The sequence below is a fragment of the Zingiber officinale genome, chromosome 3A (assembly GCF_018446385.1).
Source record: "Zingiber officinale cultivar Zhangliang chromosome 3A, Zo_v1.1, whole genome shotgun sequence".
Classification (NCBI taxonomy): domain Eukaryota; kingdom Viridiplantae; phylum Streptophyta; class Magnoliopsida; order Zingiberales; family Zingiberaceae; genus Zingiber; species Zingiber officinale.
The window spans coordinates 164,839,146-164,857,405 of NC_055990.1; the positions used below are offsets into that span (position 1 = coordinate 164,839,146).

General features: G+C 35.0%; 1 protein-coding gene and 1 long non-coding RNA gene across 6 annotated transcripts; one reads left to right on the plus strand and one right to left on the minus strand.

Moving 5' to 3' along the window:
• Positions 1-849: 849 nt before the first annotated feature.
• On the plus strand, positions 850-13,897 carry LOC122053391. Its single transcript, XR_006132202.1, has 3 exons — positions 850-989; positions 7,575-7,577; positions 13,885-13,897. It is a non-coding gene; the product is annotated as an uncharacterized LOC122053391 (long non-coding RNA).
• LOC122053390 (RNA demethylase ALKBH10B-like) lies at positions 5,533-15,358 on the minus strand. Of its 5 annotated transcripts, none has more exons than XM_042615421.1 (7): positions 15,161-15,358; positions 13,036-13,130; positions 12,809-12,926; positions 11,662-11,781; positions 11,469-11,581; positions 11,244-11,398; positions 5,533-5,928 (listed from the first exon to the last, which is right to left on the minus strand). In XM_042615421.1, the coding sequence occupies exons 2-6, from the start codon at positions 13,117-13,119 to the stop codon at positions 11,372-11,374; spliced, it is 462 nt and encodes a 153-aa protein (XP_042471355.1). In that variant the 5' UTR covers positions 13,120-13,130; positions 15,161-15,358; the 3' UTR covers positions 5,533-5,928; positions 11,244-11,371. The 5 variants fall into 5 exon arrangements, with proteins under 5 accessions (XP_042471355.1, XP_042471353.1, XP_042471351.1 ...); XM_042615419.1 differs by lacking the exon at positions 15,161-15,358 and adding an exon at positions 13,262-15,143 and having other exon boundaries at positions 5,533-5,836; XM_042615417.1 differs by lacking the exon at positions 15,161-15,358 and adding an exon at positions 13,262-15,143 and having other exon boundaries at positions 5,533-5,842.
• Between the last annotated feature and the right edge of the window lie 2,902 nt (positions 15,359-18,260).

Consider the following 18,260-nt stretch of genomic DNA (forward strand, 5'->3'; position numbering starts at 1 on the left):
ATCGAATTGCAAACAAAGGTTATTACATTTAGCCGACCATCTTCTCTGATGTACAAGTATGGCTTAGTCCTTAAATCTATAAAGGTTTGGTAAACTCTCAATCTGCATTTGTGATGACAGTTGTGATATTTGAAATTTATAGGATGAAATGAAAATAGCACAAGATGAGATCTTCGGTCCTGTTCAATCGATCCTTAAGTTCAGGCAAGTGCAACATCTTATGCCAGTCTTCTTGATGTGTACAATATCAAGATGAAATTTTAGATTGTATTAGTCTTTTTTTATTTAATTTCCATTAAGCTGATGTGGTTGTGTATATTGAACCCAATTGATCTTATCATGCTTTAAATTTTTGGATTTCATCATTAAGTTAACGGCTAATTTGATAATGCTATGAAGAAAGTTGCTGAGGGAGAATATTTTCTAAATAACTAATGAATGATTTCAAGGTAATTTGTGTAAGTTCAAAAAATAATTTACTTGGTAAAATATATTGAAATTGAAGTTTCTGTGAGGTCAATTGAACCCACAACCCTTCATATGCCTCCACCCTTGTATAAATGTATAACAAATGTCATGCTTGTACTTGTTGAAAAATATTTTACAAATATGTTTTTAAGTTACTGATCAAATGCACTTGAAGCTGGAATGAGTTTATTTTTGTAATTAGTTAAATTATTTTGAACGTGATTGTATTTTAAATTTATTTATTGCCTCTAATCTTCAATAACTTTGAGCAATTTATATTTTGAAATTTGGTTTTAAATGTTAGTTAGTGTTCCTACATTAGCATAAGATTTCGTCGCTTTTGTTAATGTCCTTACAGATTGATCTGCGAATATTGGAGGCTGTCGCTCTTGAGCATCCTAATGATATTGATGTTGCAGCGGAATCTATTCTTGTAGAAATTCTACCCTCAATTGCCACTTCTCACGAATCATCATTCGCTCTACAAGATGCAAATGAAGTGGTTCGTGTCTCAACTTCAGGTAATGCTTCTTTTGTTCTCTGGTTGATGTCCAAAAATTTTGTGCTATAAGTTCTAATTCTTTTCTTGCTATACACCTGTTGCAGGAAAAAAAACACAGATTTCCAAATCATTTTATTGTTTTCATGTTTTTATACTCTTTTTTTTTTTTTTAATTTTGCATATGGAAAGAGTAAGCAGCCTATGTTTTATGAACATCAAGAAGAGGAACGAACATCAAATCATCTATCTGGGAATGAGCTTGTAGTTTGGGAAAATACAGTTTCTAGTCATGGTCCAACCTCTGCCTCTGCCAATACAAGCTCATCTTATTCGAAACGATATCTATTAGTGTTAATCGAATGAGCTTGTATTTGAGCTTGTAGTTTGTGCAACTTAATCGATGTTCTACCTTGATGTGTACAATATCTATTAGCTTTTGATGTAAAAAGAATATTTGTGCATTTTATGGATACTGTTGTAAGAAGAATATTTATGTAATTTGTGAATATTTGTGTATTTTATGGATACTGTTGGAAGAAGAATATTTGTGTAATTTGTGAATATTTGTGTATTTTCTTGGATACTGTCGGTTTTCACTGTTTCAGAAATCAAATTTGTGTCGTTAAACAATACTGATATTACATCGGTTTTCCACCGCTGTAAAACCGGTGTCATTAACTAATATTACATCGGTTGTATACCGCTGCCAAAACTGGTGTTATTAACATATAATATTACATCGGTTTTACACCCGATGTCGTTAAGTGATACTACACCGGTTTTAACCCGATGTATAAAATAGCAAACCTTTTACATCGCCTTCATAGACATAGGTCGAAAAAATAATAGACAGCGGTGGAAAACCGATGTCTATGAGGGTTTTTGTTATAGTGAAGCCTAACAAGGTCATTAAGAAGGTATCTAGGGAAGTTATTCTTAGTGAGTACCTAGAGCATCCAAGGAGCACCAATAAGTTTTGGGTTCCTAAGAGCATTTTCTCTACCCCTTAGATGGGTTAGAGAGTGTCAACCCAAATTGGAAGGGTAGTTAACCCAACTTTGATGAAGTTGACACTCGAAGAGCATTTTCAAGGTTATTATTAACTTTTGAAAATGAAGTGGATTTTCACTTACTCTGAAGAAGAGTAAAATGTGCCATAGGTTGAGAAATTTGATATAATTTTGATTGGTACAAGAAATCAAGTGTAAAGAAATACCAAGTTGGGATTTTAGCATTTTATTGGGGAATTAAAGGTAAATCTAGGCCTTAATTTAATTGTTTACTCTTTGAAAGAGTAAGATATGTCAAATCTTGAGGAATATGCTAAATTTTAATTAGCACAAATTAATCAAGAGATAAAGAAATTCCAATTTGGATTTTTGGCATTTTCATGAGAAGATAAGGGGCAATTTAGGTTAATTTTAAGTTTAGCTAAAGTATAAGAATATTTAGATAGATAATCTAGGTATTTTATTTAAGCTAAATTACCATGCTTTGTGTTGCTCATTATATGCCATGACATCATATTTTTCATTCATGCTTATTATGAAAAATACAAAAATACCATATCATATCATACATACATCAAGTAGTTATAGGAAATTTTCTTTTGAAAATTATTTATTTTGATGTATACCATAACGCTGTTGGACCCCGTGGTAATTTTGATGTGATCAACCAAGTTAGTTAGGTCCTGCATTTTGTCTGAACCCTGTGTCTGAGTGTGCAGGAACTTAGGAGCGCAGGAAGTCGAGCGAAAGACGCAGCTAGCGAGAAGGACGGCACGGGAATGGAGCCGACGGGCTCGGTGCGTCCGAAGGACGAGAGAGCTGCGGAAGAGTACTCCGGTGGAGCGAGAAGAACGTGTGCGGCGTTCGAGGGACGAGAAGCCAGACGAAAGCTTGCTCGAGGAGAAGGCCGGGAAGTGGGTTCGGGTGAGCCCTATTCCGGATGGCCGCAATCACCCAAGGAGCCGAACCGGAGCAAGTCAACTGGAGTTGACTTGTCAACGGTTCGGTCGACCGAACCTATTGATCGGTCGACCGAACCCTTCATTAACCGAAGCCAGCCGTTGGTGACATGTCAGCAACACATCTGCCAGCGGTGAAGTGATCGGTCGACTGAACCTCATGATCGGTCGACCAAACCCAAGTTTATCCAGAGACTGAGTCAAGCGTTTTCATCGGGCCAGCGCAGAGGAAGACCGTTGGCCGATCGGTCGACCAAATACAAGGATCAGTCGACCAAACCTGAGCTCGATCAACAGAGACTGCACCTGGACGGAAAGCCGGGCAGGTACAGCAGGTTCGGTCGACCGAACCTGGGGATCGGTCGACCGAACCTGGGGATCGGTCGACCGATCCCTCTCGAGTCAAACCTGATCCCGAAGGATCAGGTGATCTGATAAGCTCGAGAACCCCTATATAAAGAGGGTCTCGGGCAGCTTTAGAGAACAACGATTTCAATACGAAAAACCAACTCTGTAATTCAACTTCTGCAACTTCTGTGCTTTCAAAGTGTAAAAGGCTTCTCCGCCTTCAGAGAATGAGTTTTCTTACTGAGCCTTTCATCGTCCTAGATTAACAACCCTCTTGGTTGTAACCAGGTTAAATTTGTGTGTCTATTTATCTGATTATTTTATTCTCAATATAGTTGCATTTATTTTAGAGTTGAAATTGCTTGAGGAGGGTATAGTTTCATTTGCAGGCAATTCACCCCCCTCTTGCCGGTCCCCGCTGCACCTACAAGTGGTATCAGAGCCCAACAGCCTCAGAAGGACTAACCGCCATCTGAAGCACAAAGATCAGAGCAATGGCCGGCGCGAACATTCATCCCCCAAAGTTCGACGGAGATTTCGCTACATGTAAGCGAAAAATGGAGGTATTCTTTAAAATAGATTTTGATATTTTAGTTACTATGAAATATGGTTTTGCAGCTCCTAAAGACAAAGAAGAAAACACGTGGAGCAAGAAGGAGCAAGCCGATTTCCTCACCAACGGAAAAGTTGAATTCTACCTCCTCAGCGTTCTGCCACCTCAAGAGGTAAGCCGGATCGGAAGCTATAATTCAGCAAAAGATCTCTGGAAGAAATTTTTGGAGCTTCACGAAGGTACCTTTGAAGCGAAGCTGGCGCGGCGCGACATCCTCCGGACACAACTAACAAACCTCCGGATGAACAACGGCGAGAAGGTAACGCAACTCCAAGCAAGAATCAAGGAGCTGATAACGCAACTAACGAACCTTGGAGAAGAAGTAACCAACCGGGATTCCATCCGATACGCGCTCAATGCCTTCCCGATGACTTCAGAATGGACGTCCTTAGTAGATGCTTACCACATCTCTAACGATCTTGAGGTAAGTAGATAGACAACATCTCTCCTGTAACCATGACAATATGAAATATATATACATTGTCACAAGGCTACTCACTAGCTATAATCAACAACTAACACAGTTGGAACATACACAATCACGCAGTTATATACATAACCCACTCGGTTGGACAAAATGATCACAACCACGTAATTATATAATAAACAACCCACACGACTGTAGGGCTTCTCAATCTACCAGGTTTCACTCATCAGGACCAACACCAAATGTCCAGTCAACACTGATCCACTTGGATTTTCTTCTTCTGCCAACCTTGTCGTTAATCTTGGCCTTGTCTAACCTTCAGTTAGGACTTACCAATCAAGTATCCGATCAACCTTGACTTAGATAATTTTACCTGTAATCTCCATATATTATCAAACATCAAAACTCAAATATCAAAACTCAAACTTGAGTCAAACTTAGTCAACTGGGTCAACTTTCCCACAAGGCAAAGAAGAAAGTTAGATGAAGCTTGTATGAAAAGTAGTCATATACTTCAGCCTAGGTTGGATAGTTCTTATGCTACTTCAGCCTGATATCTAGTTACTAGTCAGAAAATGCTAGGACATTCATCAGCCTTGCGGATATCGTCAACAGCAAGAGAATCAACGAGAAGTATCATCTTATCGACTCAAAAAAATGGTCGCTTGCAAGTTGAGCTGCAGTGGAGAACATCATAGTGCAGAAACTCAATTCAATTTCATGTCATCGGATGTTCAATAATTGGAGAATATTTTTTTTGTAAATAACTAAATCAAAGACTGTCTTTTGTCTTCAGAATCTCTGTTCTTATGTTTCTGTTGTCGTTTTTTTTTTTTCATAGCTCAACAGAGTTTGTGTTTGAAGTTTTCTTGAATTCTTTGGAGATTGATGGAAGCACATGCCATTGTGGTGCCCTAAAATCTTGCTTCCTGTGTGTAATTTCATCATTTTTCTCTGTCTAAAGTATAGCTTAACCTTCCTTCGTCCCCCATTGCAGAGACAGACCTTGAAAATGAGTTCTTAGATAAACTCTCTAAATTACGAAAACAACTACAATTGATGAGGTTAAGTATAAACACAACAGAAGACAGAGGTTTAAACAACTCTTAAATTACAGAAAAAGAATATATAGCACAACAGAAGACAGAAATTTAAATAACTGCAATGTAAAGTGGAGAAGAACACTGGAGCTGAATACAGACATATATAGGTACTAAAAGAAAATTGGATTTCTTCATTGGTAACTTGGTTCTCAAATATGTACAGACAAAATACAAGTACAAGAAGGAAAACAATGGATGTTTATATTCAGAATGGTAATTGCTTGCCCCCAAAAGTCTTGCCAAAAGCCCAATTCTTACGTGAGAGTAACACCATCACTGCTAGAGACCTCAAATGACAGTGCTTGGTCCTGTAGGTCAGCACTAATGTGCCAATTTTGGCCCCAAGTTCGACCCATATGAAGCCATCCAGTTGCCGACCCCTTGATCTTCACAGCAACAATGTCACCTGCACCTGCAACATTACTGATCAGCACATTGTAGAAGAATCCCTTGCCATCGATGGTAAAGTGAACACCGCCTTCTCTTACACATTTCACCCTGTATAACCCCATTAGTTATTGTAACAAGAAGCAATTTTGCATAGGGCAACTGCAATATGTCAAAGCCACAATGATAAGCCTTTAAGAATTAACAAGAGAGTAACATTACATTCGATTCAAAGTGGAAACAGAAAGGAACATAATGTTCCTTCATAGGAAATGAAATAATGTAGGAACAGGAATATTTTCCTTTCGTTCATTGGAAAACAATTACAACATATCAAAACAACTTCATTCTTGATACGATCAAAATTTTATACTGAAATACCAGAATTGGCTTGCAAAGTTTTCAGCATTTAAAAATATCTTTTAATGTTGTACCATAATGTAGCTACTAACCAATGGTCATGACACATATTCTCTAAAAACTAAATGATCTAATAACAAATGAGATTTCAGGTTTGGCAACTGTGAGGTAGTTTAGTTCTCTTAGCAGCCTTCTATATTTCGATTTTGTATTTAGTTTCTTTATTCCATTGAAATTATACTCGACGCAATTAAACACACATGCGCACTTTCACATTACTAATGGTTGCATTGTTTTGTGTTTGTGTGTGACAAAATTGAATGCACTGTCTACCATTTAACAAGAACTACACACATGCGCACTTTCACATTACTAATGGTTGCATTGTTTTGTGTTTGTGTGTGACAAAATTGAATGCACTGTCTAACCTTTTAACAAGAACTACGTACTTTCACAATATTCCAAAGTTCCAAACTAGAAAAAAAAAATAGCCTAATTTTGCATGATTCAAAACAAGTACTTTCATTATCCATTCAATTTGAACTAATATCGACAAAACAAATGAAGACACCGTATTCCAAACGGCCACAAATTTCCACTTAACGTTTCTGATTTTTTTTTTTAACAGACCATGCTTGTCCCTGGCTACATGATTAATCAGGCTGGGTACGTCGAATTGAAAATGATCGGTCGGATTTCATAAAAAATTTTCTACTGTACATCAAAATAAATCAAAAAACACTAGCAACGAACTACTAAGAAGAACAGCGTCCCTTAATTACAAGTCTCATTTGGGGGAAAAAATCCCTACAAATACTCCGTAGCTGAGAATTAAACCGTAGGTACTTGGGAGACAATTGAGTGCCCTTATCACTGCACCAAAACCCCGGGGGTGTTTAATTGTTACCCAAGTATTCCTAATTTTTCATCATTTTTTTAATAGACCATACTTGTTTCCTACTCATTTGACGGTCAGTTATAAGTTGACCCTCATAATTTATCTCCCTTCGTATAATCTAGGGACGGACTATGAAGAGTGTCTGAGTTGAGCGTAATTACCTTTGCTACAATAATAGATTATGCTTACCCTGGGATAATGATGTAACACTTCAACCCTGATCTAAGAGTTGAATCTTAACTCTAATATATTGTAGGGATTTTTCTTAACAACTCTAAAAACGTTGGCCGCTTGAATAAGCATCCACGAATACTTTCCGATTTATCCTCGTGACCGGTGGAAAACTTTCATAAGGCCGAATCGACCCCCTTTAGAATTAATTGATTTAAAGAACTGAATACTAGAATTACCAAAAAAATAAACCATGCGCAATTTTTTCAATTTCTCAAATATCTAAGGATTAACTTCAATAAATTAACTAAAAAATTTCTCTAAATAGATGGTTGACCTAAGAATATTAGATTGATAAGTCCTCTACGATAAGTTTTTCTTGATTTATCCGGATGACCGATAAAAAATATCTGTAAAATCAATTTAATCATTCTAAAATTAATCGATGCAAGTTAGATATATGATATCAACTTAAAAAAATCCACACACTATTGTGCGACAAACAATTTAGGTCAACCATCCTCTAAAAAAAATCATTAATTCACAGAACTAACGTTTTAGGTCAACCATCAAGAAATTTTGTTAATTCCTTAAAACTGATATTCGATTCTAACAAATATCATACCGCTTAGTCATTCTCTGAGTGTTTTGTCATTACACATAATAGAATAGCACGTCATCTCGGGGAATATTATAAGGCTTTTCACCACGTAGAGAATTTCACCAATGGCGACCAGATGAGTTTTTCACCACGCAGAGATAATTTCACAATTGCAAATCACTAAATTTGAGACCATAAATTTGTCATTTGAAACAACAGGATCTAACAAGACACTAAAAAAGCGGCTTTAAGGTCATCTACAGACATCAGACTGTAATTTAGTTAAAATATACTAAGCCACTAGCTCCCCAGAGAGGAAAGGAATCAGTAGACATAACTATGGCAAATTGTATTTGTCATTGATAATCCTTTTTGCCAATTTATGGAGCCATTGTAATTGTGATCTAGAAAAAAGCAATCAGAATGTACACAGTCAAAGTCTAAGGAAATAGATTAGATATAAATAATGTTTTGTCCTAACGTGTGAAAAGGAGTAGAAAAGTCTTCCGCTTCTCTTTACATTGCTCCGAAACTTCTTCTAGATTTCTATCTTGCTACTTCTCGAAAAGAATCAAGTTTCTCGTCAACAGCATGGTGCTGTTCTGGGTTGGCAGCCGCATCATTACCAGTGGTTGAGCACCCATTGCAATCCGAGTTAGGCTCAGTGACCCTAGTCGCAATCTTTGGGGAGGTCTTGCTAGAAGTATCATTGATAAAACTCGGATTCTTTGTATAATTTTTAGCAGAGAAGGTCATGTGATACCCTAGGATATAATTCCCGGTACCCCACTCGGCGACAGTATAATAATCGGAAATCCTAAAAACAATCTAAATAGAATAATCAGAAAATTTATCAATTTTTTTCCATAGACAACAAAACTGTACAAGACGACACATGAAATAAAACATAAATACAACGAAACGAAATTAAAACAAACCAAGAAATCAACACGTCAAAATCTATGAGCAACTCTAAGTCCAAAATCAACTATAATATCAAAAGAACCCCTAAGCTTACAAAATTAGAAGCCAAGGAATGCAGACAGTAAGCCAAATGGCTTAGTGGATAATCAGGAAAGATTTAAATAAATTTAATCTTGTTTAAAAAATCAAAGAGATATCATTTAATATTTCAATTTTTATTTCTTCAAGTTCTTAGATAATATACATAATTGTATATTTATGATCATCTAACATTTATTTGTTAGAATTAAAATTTATCTTCATATATTATCATCAATTAAGATCAATAAAACTGTCGCATACCTCATCTGACGTACGGACTATCAGCCCTCAACGATGGAAGACATAATAAACACTGACCAAGGACTATATTACGCCACCATGCCTCGAGTGTACGGTTAAGTACTCTGGATCATGGTCTCTGCACTACCATAATAATATGTGGACAGTCCAATACACTGGTATAAAGCTACACTCATAGTTTTCATTTTTAGGATTCTCTATTTACCATCTTTGTTATTTCACTTTCATAATTTCATTTTATCCATTTATCAATGGTTCTCTTTTCATATCGAATGATCAACCAAGTTAACATTTTCATATGAAGTTTGTTAATTTATCATTATAGGATGACAAAAGGCTAAAGTGTCGACAGTATAGAATATCAATAGTAGAGTATAAAAGATCAAGCAAATTTAAAAGATAAGTATCAATGGAAAAGTAGGTCAGAATATTCATTTAATTTTTAAAACAACCATTCCTGTTTTAATTCCCCATATGAACCCAAATGTGAATAGAAAGTAATACCAATTATTTATCCTCCAATGATTTTAACATTTTAACTCATTTCGCTATTTGTAACATAATTTTAATCCTCTTTTGAAAACAATGATACAACATATACATAATCCAATTTATATATTTATTCATGCACAAAGAAATGTACAAATCAAAGGATAGATGTACTACCACCGTGTTGGCTTCAAACACGACCGCAATGAGATCCAATTCCATGTCGTCAATTCCACTTAGTGGGATAAGATTTGTGTATTTTATACATGGACATATAATGTCATGTAGCCAATTATCTACAACCGGTACTCATAAGAAAATTACTGTTATATGAGGCTGCCCAAACAAGAGGTTCCTCAATCTTTTCTCAGAAAAATAAATCAGTCGTACTACAAAAGACTATTTTTAATTCTGCTGCCGGTCCCTGGCAACTTTGAAGGTTTGATGCAATCTCGAGAGAAGAGATTTTACTCAATATATCCCTCTAAAAACTTGTACCGCATAAACAACGAACCTAACTGAGCTCAATGTTGGAGATCTAAAATAGGAAATTACCTCCTGTCTTGGTTGTCGAGAAAATTATCTAGTAATATACTGCCAGACTACATAGGTGTCCATTTTATGATGTGTGGCAATCATTGAAACCAAGACAACATTTCTAGCCCTTCCTTTTTCCTAATTCCCAAATTTATTGTCACATTTAAACAATTCTTATAAAAAAGGAGAGAAAGAACTACTTTTCATGGATAAATTTGCCGGTAGTAAATATTATATTGTTTTTGTTATGAAGAGATAATACATGTATATAAAGGACTCAATGTGAAAAACACCAAGGCTTAATTTACCACCCAGAGGAAAGGAGAAAAGAGTAGAGAAGAGGGGCAAAAGATCCACCATCCCCATTTACTCGTCTTTCTAGAGGATAGGAGAGGAGAAAATGCAACCTTGCCTCATTCACGACCTCACCGAGCTTGTCTATTACCTCGCTGACTAGACACCGTCACTTGTGACACTGGCTCAAGCCCTCAACTAAGCTCAACAGGAAGGGTAAATAGGGGATTTCATGTTAATTCCCAGGAGAAGAAAGCATCTGCCCAATTTGGGGTTGAAATCTCTTTGGGGAAAGCATTTTGGATTCCTCTGCATCAATTTTGAGGGAGAGCTCTTCAAAAGTGAAGTTCTCCTCTCCTCCCCTAAGCATTTTATCAGGATGAATAGGTCATAAATCTAAAATAGTGTAGTGATGTGGGATTACATCCACTTTTCTGACAAGTATCATGCCACCATTTTGAAAGGGAAAAAAAAATCAAGTGATTGGCACCAGGATGCATTCAAACTAGTTTCCAAGTAGAGGCCAACTGAAGAATATCTCTTTGTAAAATTCTATAAGTCTGGGTAAAGTGAATACGAAATTGCTCATGTTGTAAAGAGATAATTAAATGACTCAGATCCCTAAACTTAAGTTACTAATGTGGCAGTGGAACTAAACCCACTAAGCCGAAGAACCCTATTGACTTACCTCCGACATTTATCATAGAATTTTAAAACAAGAAACCAAATCCAATAATTTCAATCATTTAAGAAATGACAATAAAAAAATTCAAACTCGTAAATTAGGAAAACTAGTGAGAAAAAGCATACCCTGGTGTGATGTTGAGCTTCAGAGAACCATTGTAGTCTCCCCTATGATCTGAGCCCATTGTTCGGCCATATACAATGTCACAATCAGTCAAAAATAAATTACAAAGTGGCCTACCATACCAAGATGGTCATGTGTGAGGTAGTGAATAATCCCCCTTTATAATAAGAACAAATGTCAGCTAACTCAAACAATTTAACAAAGAACAATAACATAAAAAAACTTACCTCATGGAAAAAGTCAATCAAGCAAAAATCAGGTTTCACTGGCAAAACTTGCAGCTGAACCAAGCAGTCAAAGATACTATCAAGCAGGCTAGGAATGGCCTCTATCTTCCTCACTAGAAAATAATATTTTCCCTATCAAGGATTTATATACATTCAAAGAGAATAAATACTAAAATGTGTTTTTAACAATTACCTTCAGAGGTCAGAATTGTATTTCCATCTTCTATAGGTTCTTCGTTAATGAGAACACCTAGCTGAATCATCTCTCTACCATGCCCCTTCAACGGTCTTTTCAGTGTTACAAGTGTTTGCCCTGTGTTTTTAATGATAGCATGTAAAAAATGGTAGTGATATTTGTATTATTTCTAAAAGGCTCTTGAACTAATTTTCAATTTTTTCCTTAAAAGATAAGTTCCTTTAGAAGAAAATAAAACAAAACAAAACCCAGCAAATGCTTTATCCAACACATGCCAATGATGTGAACCTAAAAGAAGAAAGTAGTGCAGTGTATAGATAAATAGTCATTCATGGAAGTCCAAAAAACTGAACTAATACTGCATAAGCTCTTACCTTCTCTTATCAGTCAATGCTATTTATGTTATACCAACGTAGTGAAGAAAGCATTACATAAGATCATTGTGATAGACGGCCCCTCGTAAGCAGGTGTTTTAAAAGTCAGCCTAGCAGGACCACTTTGGCTGCCTAGGAAACTCAGGCGTCTGGTTGAACAGCACATGGAGTTTACAGTGAGAAATCAAGTTATAGTAAGTGATGGGTTATTTGTTAATAAAAATTAAACCTAAATTTATAATCTGTCACTCGACACCCCAATTCATCCAAACCTCCTGCTTCTAGACTCCCTCTTCATACGACGCTGGCCAATTTCCAGCTAGATTTTCTTTCTTGTCATATCTAGGTTTGTTCTCTCTCTTCTTTTGTTTCATTTTCCTCGTATATTCATAAACTTCAGCATTTATTTTCAATCCTTTATTTATTTCCAGATTTGTCTATTTTCTCCTTGTTTTCACAATTCTCTTTAAGGTCATACTCCTCACAATGAGGTACCTTTATCCTCTTCTCCATAGCCTTTTTTAGCTTCTTTTTTTTACCTTGTCCTCTCAATTAATTTTCCTTTGATGTTATCTTATTGGTTTAAATCAATTTAAAACTCTACAACAAGAACGATTTACATACTGTGATGTGCAAAGTTTGTGGGAATACAACCACGGAAGCAACATCTAGGTCATATTAAAAGTAACAGTGTGGCTTGTTAAAAGGTAGCCTCTGAAGCTAAGAAGATTTGCCTTGAATACATAAAGCCAAAGAAAGAGTATGCCTACCTGGAAGTTCTCCTCTGTGACCAGCAGCTCTCATTTCATTAGCTAATGAAACAAGTTCAGTGACTTCTGAGCTATCCAGAAAATTCTCATGAAGTTTGAGTCCCTCAACTACATTTACCTACAAAATTTTATAAGGTAACCTAATAAATAAATTGTACCATCTCAATTCTCACAATCATAGGAAGCAGTTGAATGCGACAACAGTTTTCTTATATAAAAGAGCATACCATCATGCCATCGCTTGTTTCTCTGGCCAGGAATTCTTTTGGAGTTGATATTATTTTCAGAATTCCATATTGATCTGAAGTCATAATTGTCTTGTCTGTTGCAGAATCATTCACAAGTAGCCAAACATTTAAATTAATACAAAAGAAAAAAGTCCAAATTTAAAATCAAACTTAAAGCAAAATAAACAAGGTAGAAACACAGGTGTTGATATTAGTAAAGGCATACCCATAGAAAGTTAAACGGCACTACTATCATTCAGTGAAATGCAATGCTAGACAGCAATTGTTCCTAAATTTAGCAAGAACATCCACTGGCAATTCATTGCTAATGGATCATAAGATACTGTTGGTACATTTCCAGATTGAATGAACAATCCTCCCATCTGGTACACATTCAGTCCAGAGTATAGTCAATCTGTCAAAGATGGATGAAACCCTTAGGTGGAATCAGTCAAAGAAAATTAATTTGAATAGAGTGGAAGTTCAACAGTCTCTTGGGAGAAAGTTTTGCCATTCATGACCTAAAGGTTCAAAATCCATCAAACCAATCCAGCTTTACCAGTCTAAGATGATCAATGAGTCTCATCCAATTCAAGAACTTCTAACCCATTGAGGGATTGTAGAGGATTGAAATGGATTGTAAAAAACTTATGACCCCTAGAGATTCTATGCAAAATAATACTCCCTAATCCCAACTAGTGGGTTCTGGCTCCCCAGCGGAGTAGCAGATCTCTCACAGCGGCAACAATCTGCCTCTCACCTCACATAGAACCAACCCATCAGTTATGAACCTAAACCTTAGCAACAAAAAACCAAAAGGACCCTTCAAACACCCATTGAAAGGAAAAGGAAAGGCTATAGAGTAGTTTCATCTTTCATGCCTAGATTTCGAAGAAACGAGAGTAGAAGCCCAACTCTCCTTTAGCCAACCATCTTCGTAAATGATGAGAACAAATAATGGAATGTCGCAATTAAGAAAATTGGAGACCTAGAGGATCAATCTTAGCAAGACAAAAGCTAGCTCCTACCTTGTGATTATTCTTATGAAACTAAAAGACTCTTAATTGAGCCTCAGAGACTTAATACTAAATTGGAAAAGCATCATTGATGTTTTGCACTCATAAAAATTGAAACTTTATCTCACTAAATGAATTCTTTGAGACCAAGAACCTTCAAGCAAATTGCAATTTGCAGTACCTCACCCAAAAAGAGTTTCTTGATAAGACACCCTTTAGAAAGCATGCAATGCGACCACTAATCATAGGGAATTTAGTGGCCCATCTATTGAGAACAACAATCCATCAAAAGTAGCTCTAATTAAAACCTAAAGGTGTCACCATTTCTTCTATAAAAAAGCTAACAAGAAAAATAAATCTTTCAAATCATGCATCCTAGAAAATAATATAAGCATAGTACATTTGGCATTTTGTAATTAACACAATGCAGAAGGAACAAAAATGGTGTCTTACATCTGACACTAGATATAAGAATGCGGAGAATAAAGCATTCTAATAGGTGTCACATCACCATGGAAGACAATATTCCACTACTCAAGATATAGAACTCCATATAAAAGAACTTATCTATACTCAGATTCAATATAAGTGGGATCCAATAATCTGAGAACAAGATTCAAATCAAAAATAAAAGCACGGATGAAGCCCCACAAGAACTTATCTATATTCAGATTCAAACTAATTGGTTTGCCCCTGTAACAATCAACATGCAGATCAAATTCAGATTCAAACTAATTGGTTTGCCCTTGTAACAATCAACATGCAAATCAAATTCTGCATATCTTGACATGCATTTTTCATTGTGTAGGATGATACTTCGTCATCACGTACATAACTGAATTTTGACATTATATTCAGTGACCAATAAAATTAAATTAGTTAAAACCTACACAAGAAGAAAAAGGAATCAATTTATGCCATGAGAAATTAATTGAACTTCCTAAAAAGTTAATATAGAACATGTAAATTTAGCGGTACAATCTGGGGCCTGTCATCAAGGTCTGTAGACCCAAAACCTTAATAAAAGATACAGAAGGTATAGGAAATCCTACACCTAAAACCTAGTTCGACCCAAAACACTAATAGAAGATCTAGTTCCTGAGAAAAACCTTATCTCATGGTGGGAGCGGCAGATCTCCATGTCCAGTGGCGCCAGCAGGCCCGACGGGGCCAGTGGAACCAGTGGGTCCGACGGGACTGAGCGACCGTCGCGGCCATCGCATACTCCGTTAAAGCTGCGCCGTAAGCAGCTAGCCACGTAGTAGCCGCGGCCGCTGCTTACGGCGCAGCTTTAACGGAGTACGCTGATGGCCGCGACGGACGCGAGTGAACGGAGGAGGGGTTTGAGAGGAATAGGATGGACGCAGGAGGGATTTAACAAGAGTCTAGGATTTTCGTCCGTTCGATGAAAATGAGATTCGAACTCTCCAACATAAAATCGCATTATACCCTTACACGTACGGTACTACTAATACTTTCTATTAAAATGGAAATTTGCATGTAGCCTTAAATCATTTTAGTTTTTTTATTAAAATGAATTTCAAATACTTTCTGAAAATACTATTTTCAATTTTTAATTATTTTGAAAAAAAAGAAATGGAAAAAAACATTAAAAAATTAAAATTAAAAACTTTATTTTAAAAGGTGATAGTTATTTATAGATTAATTTTGTAACAGTAAAGGATATTTTATATAATAAAATTTAATTTAAAAATAAAAAAAATATTTGTCATTAACAATATTTATACTAATAAATTCAAAGGTATTAAAAAGTTAATAATAAATATTACTTAAGTTTTGAAATTTCTAAATTGGAAATTGAAAATAACCAAATCCAACCCAACAAAACAAAATAAAATAATTAAGGTGCTTTTGTTTATGCTTTATTCTTATTTTCAAGAAAACGTACCTTCTTTAAAAAATAATATTTGATTTGTATTTTTTATATTGATTTTCTAAAAAAATATTTAATATTTTTTGAAACAATAGAGAATAACAAAAAAATCATTTTTTATTTTTTATATTTTACGTAAATCAAACATACCTTATTCTCCTTAGAACTAAAAAACCAGAAAACTTTTCTTTTTAATTATTTACTGCGAGGATAAATGAAAGAATAATTCTAATGTAAAATATCAGATCCGATTACACTTTGGATTTCCCTCTCAGCGAACCAAACGGGGGGAGGTTCAAATTTGGGGATCAAACTTGAAACTCAACGTTGGACCCACTGGTGCCACCTCATCAGCTCCACCTCTCGTCAAATTTGAATTTTGAAATGCTTGGGAATTTGAAAACTCCCTCTTGGACGTGAGTGGGCACCACCAACGAGAGCTTTGACTTTGAAATTTAAGTTGCCAACCTTTTCCTCGCAGCAAAGCTACTCCACGCTACCGCCCAAAACAGCCCTCCGTGCATTTTGAAATTCAAATTTTGAAATTGGATGGTTGAGTCTCCCTCCCAAATCAGCTTTCTTATTGAGGTTTCTGCTGCCATCTTCCAACCAGAAAACAGAATCTTGACCATTTTGGGTGAAGCAGTTTTGTCTTATAAATCAGCTTTCATTTCACAAAAATATAAAACGAGTGCATCTAAATAGACTCTTCCTTCCGTATCTTATGCAATTGATATTGAGAGCTTGAGTTCCAATGATCAAATTACTAAACAACAATATTAACTAAGAGAGCTCCAAAGTAATTGTTCATTGTCTAGCATGAGATTTTATTCCTATTTTATGAATCTGCTTTTTTCCGCTCGTTCTAAGGGCATCTCCAATTCATCATCAAAACATCAAATTTGATGTGAATTTAACATTAAATTACTCCAATCCATACACCAAATCCTACCTCAAATATGGTGATGTGAATAGTGTAACATCAAATGGTGTTATACTATTCACATCATCATATTTGGTGATGGAGAGAGTTTTTTTTAATTTTATTATATTATTATAAAATCAAATGTAATTAATTAATAATTATTATTTTCTTTATCTTTATTTATAGTATAATTAAATGTAATTATTATTTATTATAAATTTAAATTAAGTGTATTTAATAGCATATTTAAATTTTATTAGGTATATTTGTAAATATTTATTTTATTAAAATTATTATTTTAATTTTATTTAATATATTTTAATTATAATTACATTTATAAATTATCACTAATTTCATAAACATAATATAATAAAATATTAAAATTTTTGATATGCATAAATATAAAATACATTACCTATTACATTAACATACAAAATAAAGATAATAATGACATTAAATTAAAATGTTACTAATACAAACTTAAAAACATGAATAACTAAGCTTAACAAACAAGTACATGGAACAAACGATACTAATAAAGCACACATAAACTTAAAATTACTTTAATAATATTATAATATTAATATTCAGGAAGATCACTCCCCATTCCGCTAAAATAATTATGAAATTGCCTGAAAATATTCGTAGAATTCTGAGATTCTTGATCTTCAACTTGATATTGATTAAGTTGTGATCCTTCCCTGTATTAAAGATGTTTGAGATCCTTCTCCTTGATGTGCAACTGAATGAGATCCTTATACTTGCATTCTCTTTTGCATAATTCTAATTTGCTCATTGCGAATATATTCACGCATCATCGGGTTAGAGATCGAGTTAAAATCTTTGAATAAAATTTTGGTTTCTTCCTTGTAAAGCATAGTATCTGTCATTTTTGTAGTAGCGGCAGTACTTGCATTCATTGCCTCAACCAGTTGAACATTAATATTAATTACCTTTGCAATTTGTTCATCATTCTTTTTCTTCATTTTTGCTTTTTTCACCCCTGGAGGTTATTTATTAGAAGTAGCATTGTTATCTGAATCAGTGATATTAAGATCAAAAGCAGACACACAAGGAGATGAAGGTGTATGAAATGCTTCATCGAAGAATTGTTGTTCAGATGAACCAACATTAGCATTTTGTTGTGGCGATTTCATGGATGCAGTATTCATAATGTCAGTGCCAAATTTTTCAATGTCTTTTGAGTATATTCTGGACATGGTCAAATTTGAAATCCTTTGTGTATTTTGGGTCTTCTGCAAATAACATTTTGGCACGAGTTAACTGCAAGAAAATAATTGAACATAAGTTATGAAGACAATGATACATATTAATAAATTTAGACTTAGATTTTAAAATTTAGATAGTCTAAAATAGATATGAGCATAGT

Excerpts from the sequence above, each read along its gene's own strand:
- LOC122053390 (XM_042615419.1), bottom strand. Across the intron at positions 11,582-11,661 it reads TACAATTCTGACCTCTGAAG|TGAGGAAGATAGAGGCCATT; the intron begins GTAATTGTTAAA and ends ATTATTTTCTAG. Across the intron at positions 11,399-11,468 it reads TGATTGACTTTTTCCATGAG|GGGGATTATTCACTACCTCA; the intron begins GTAAGTTTTTTT and ends CTTATTATAAAG.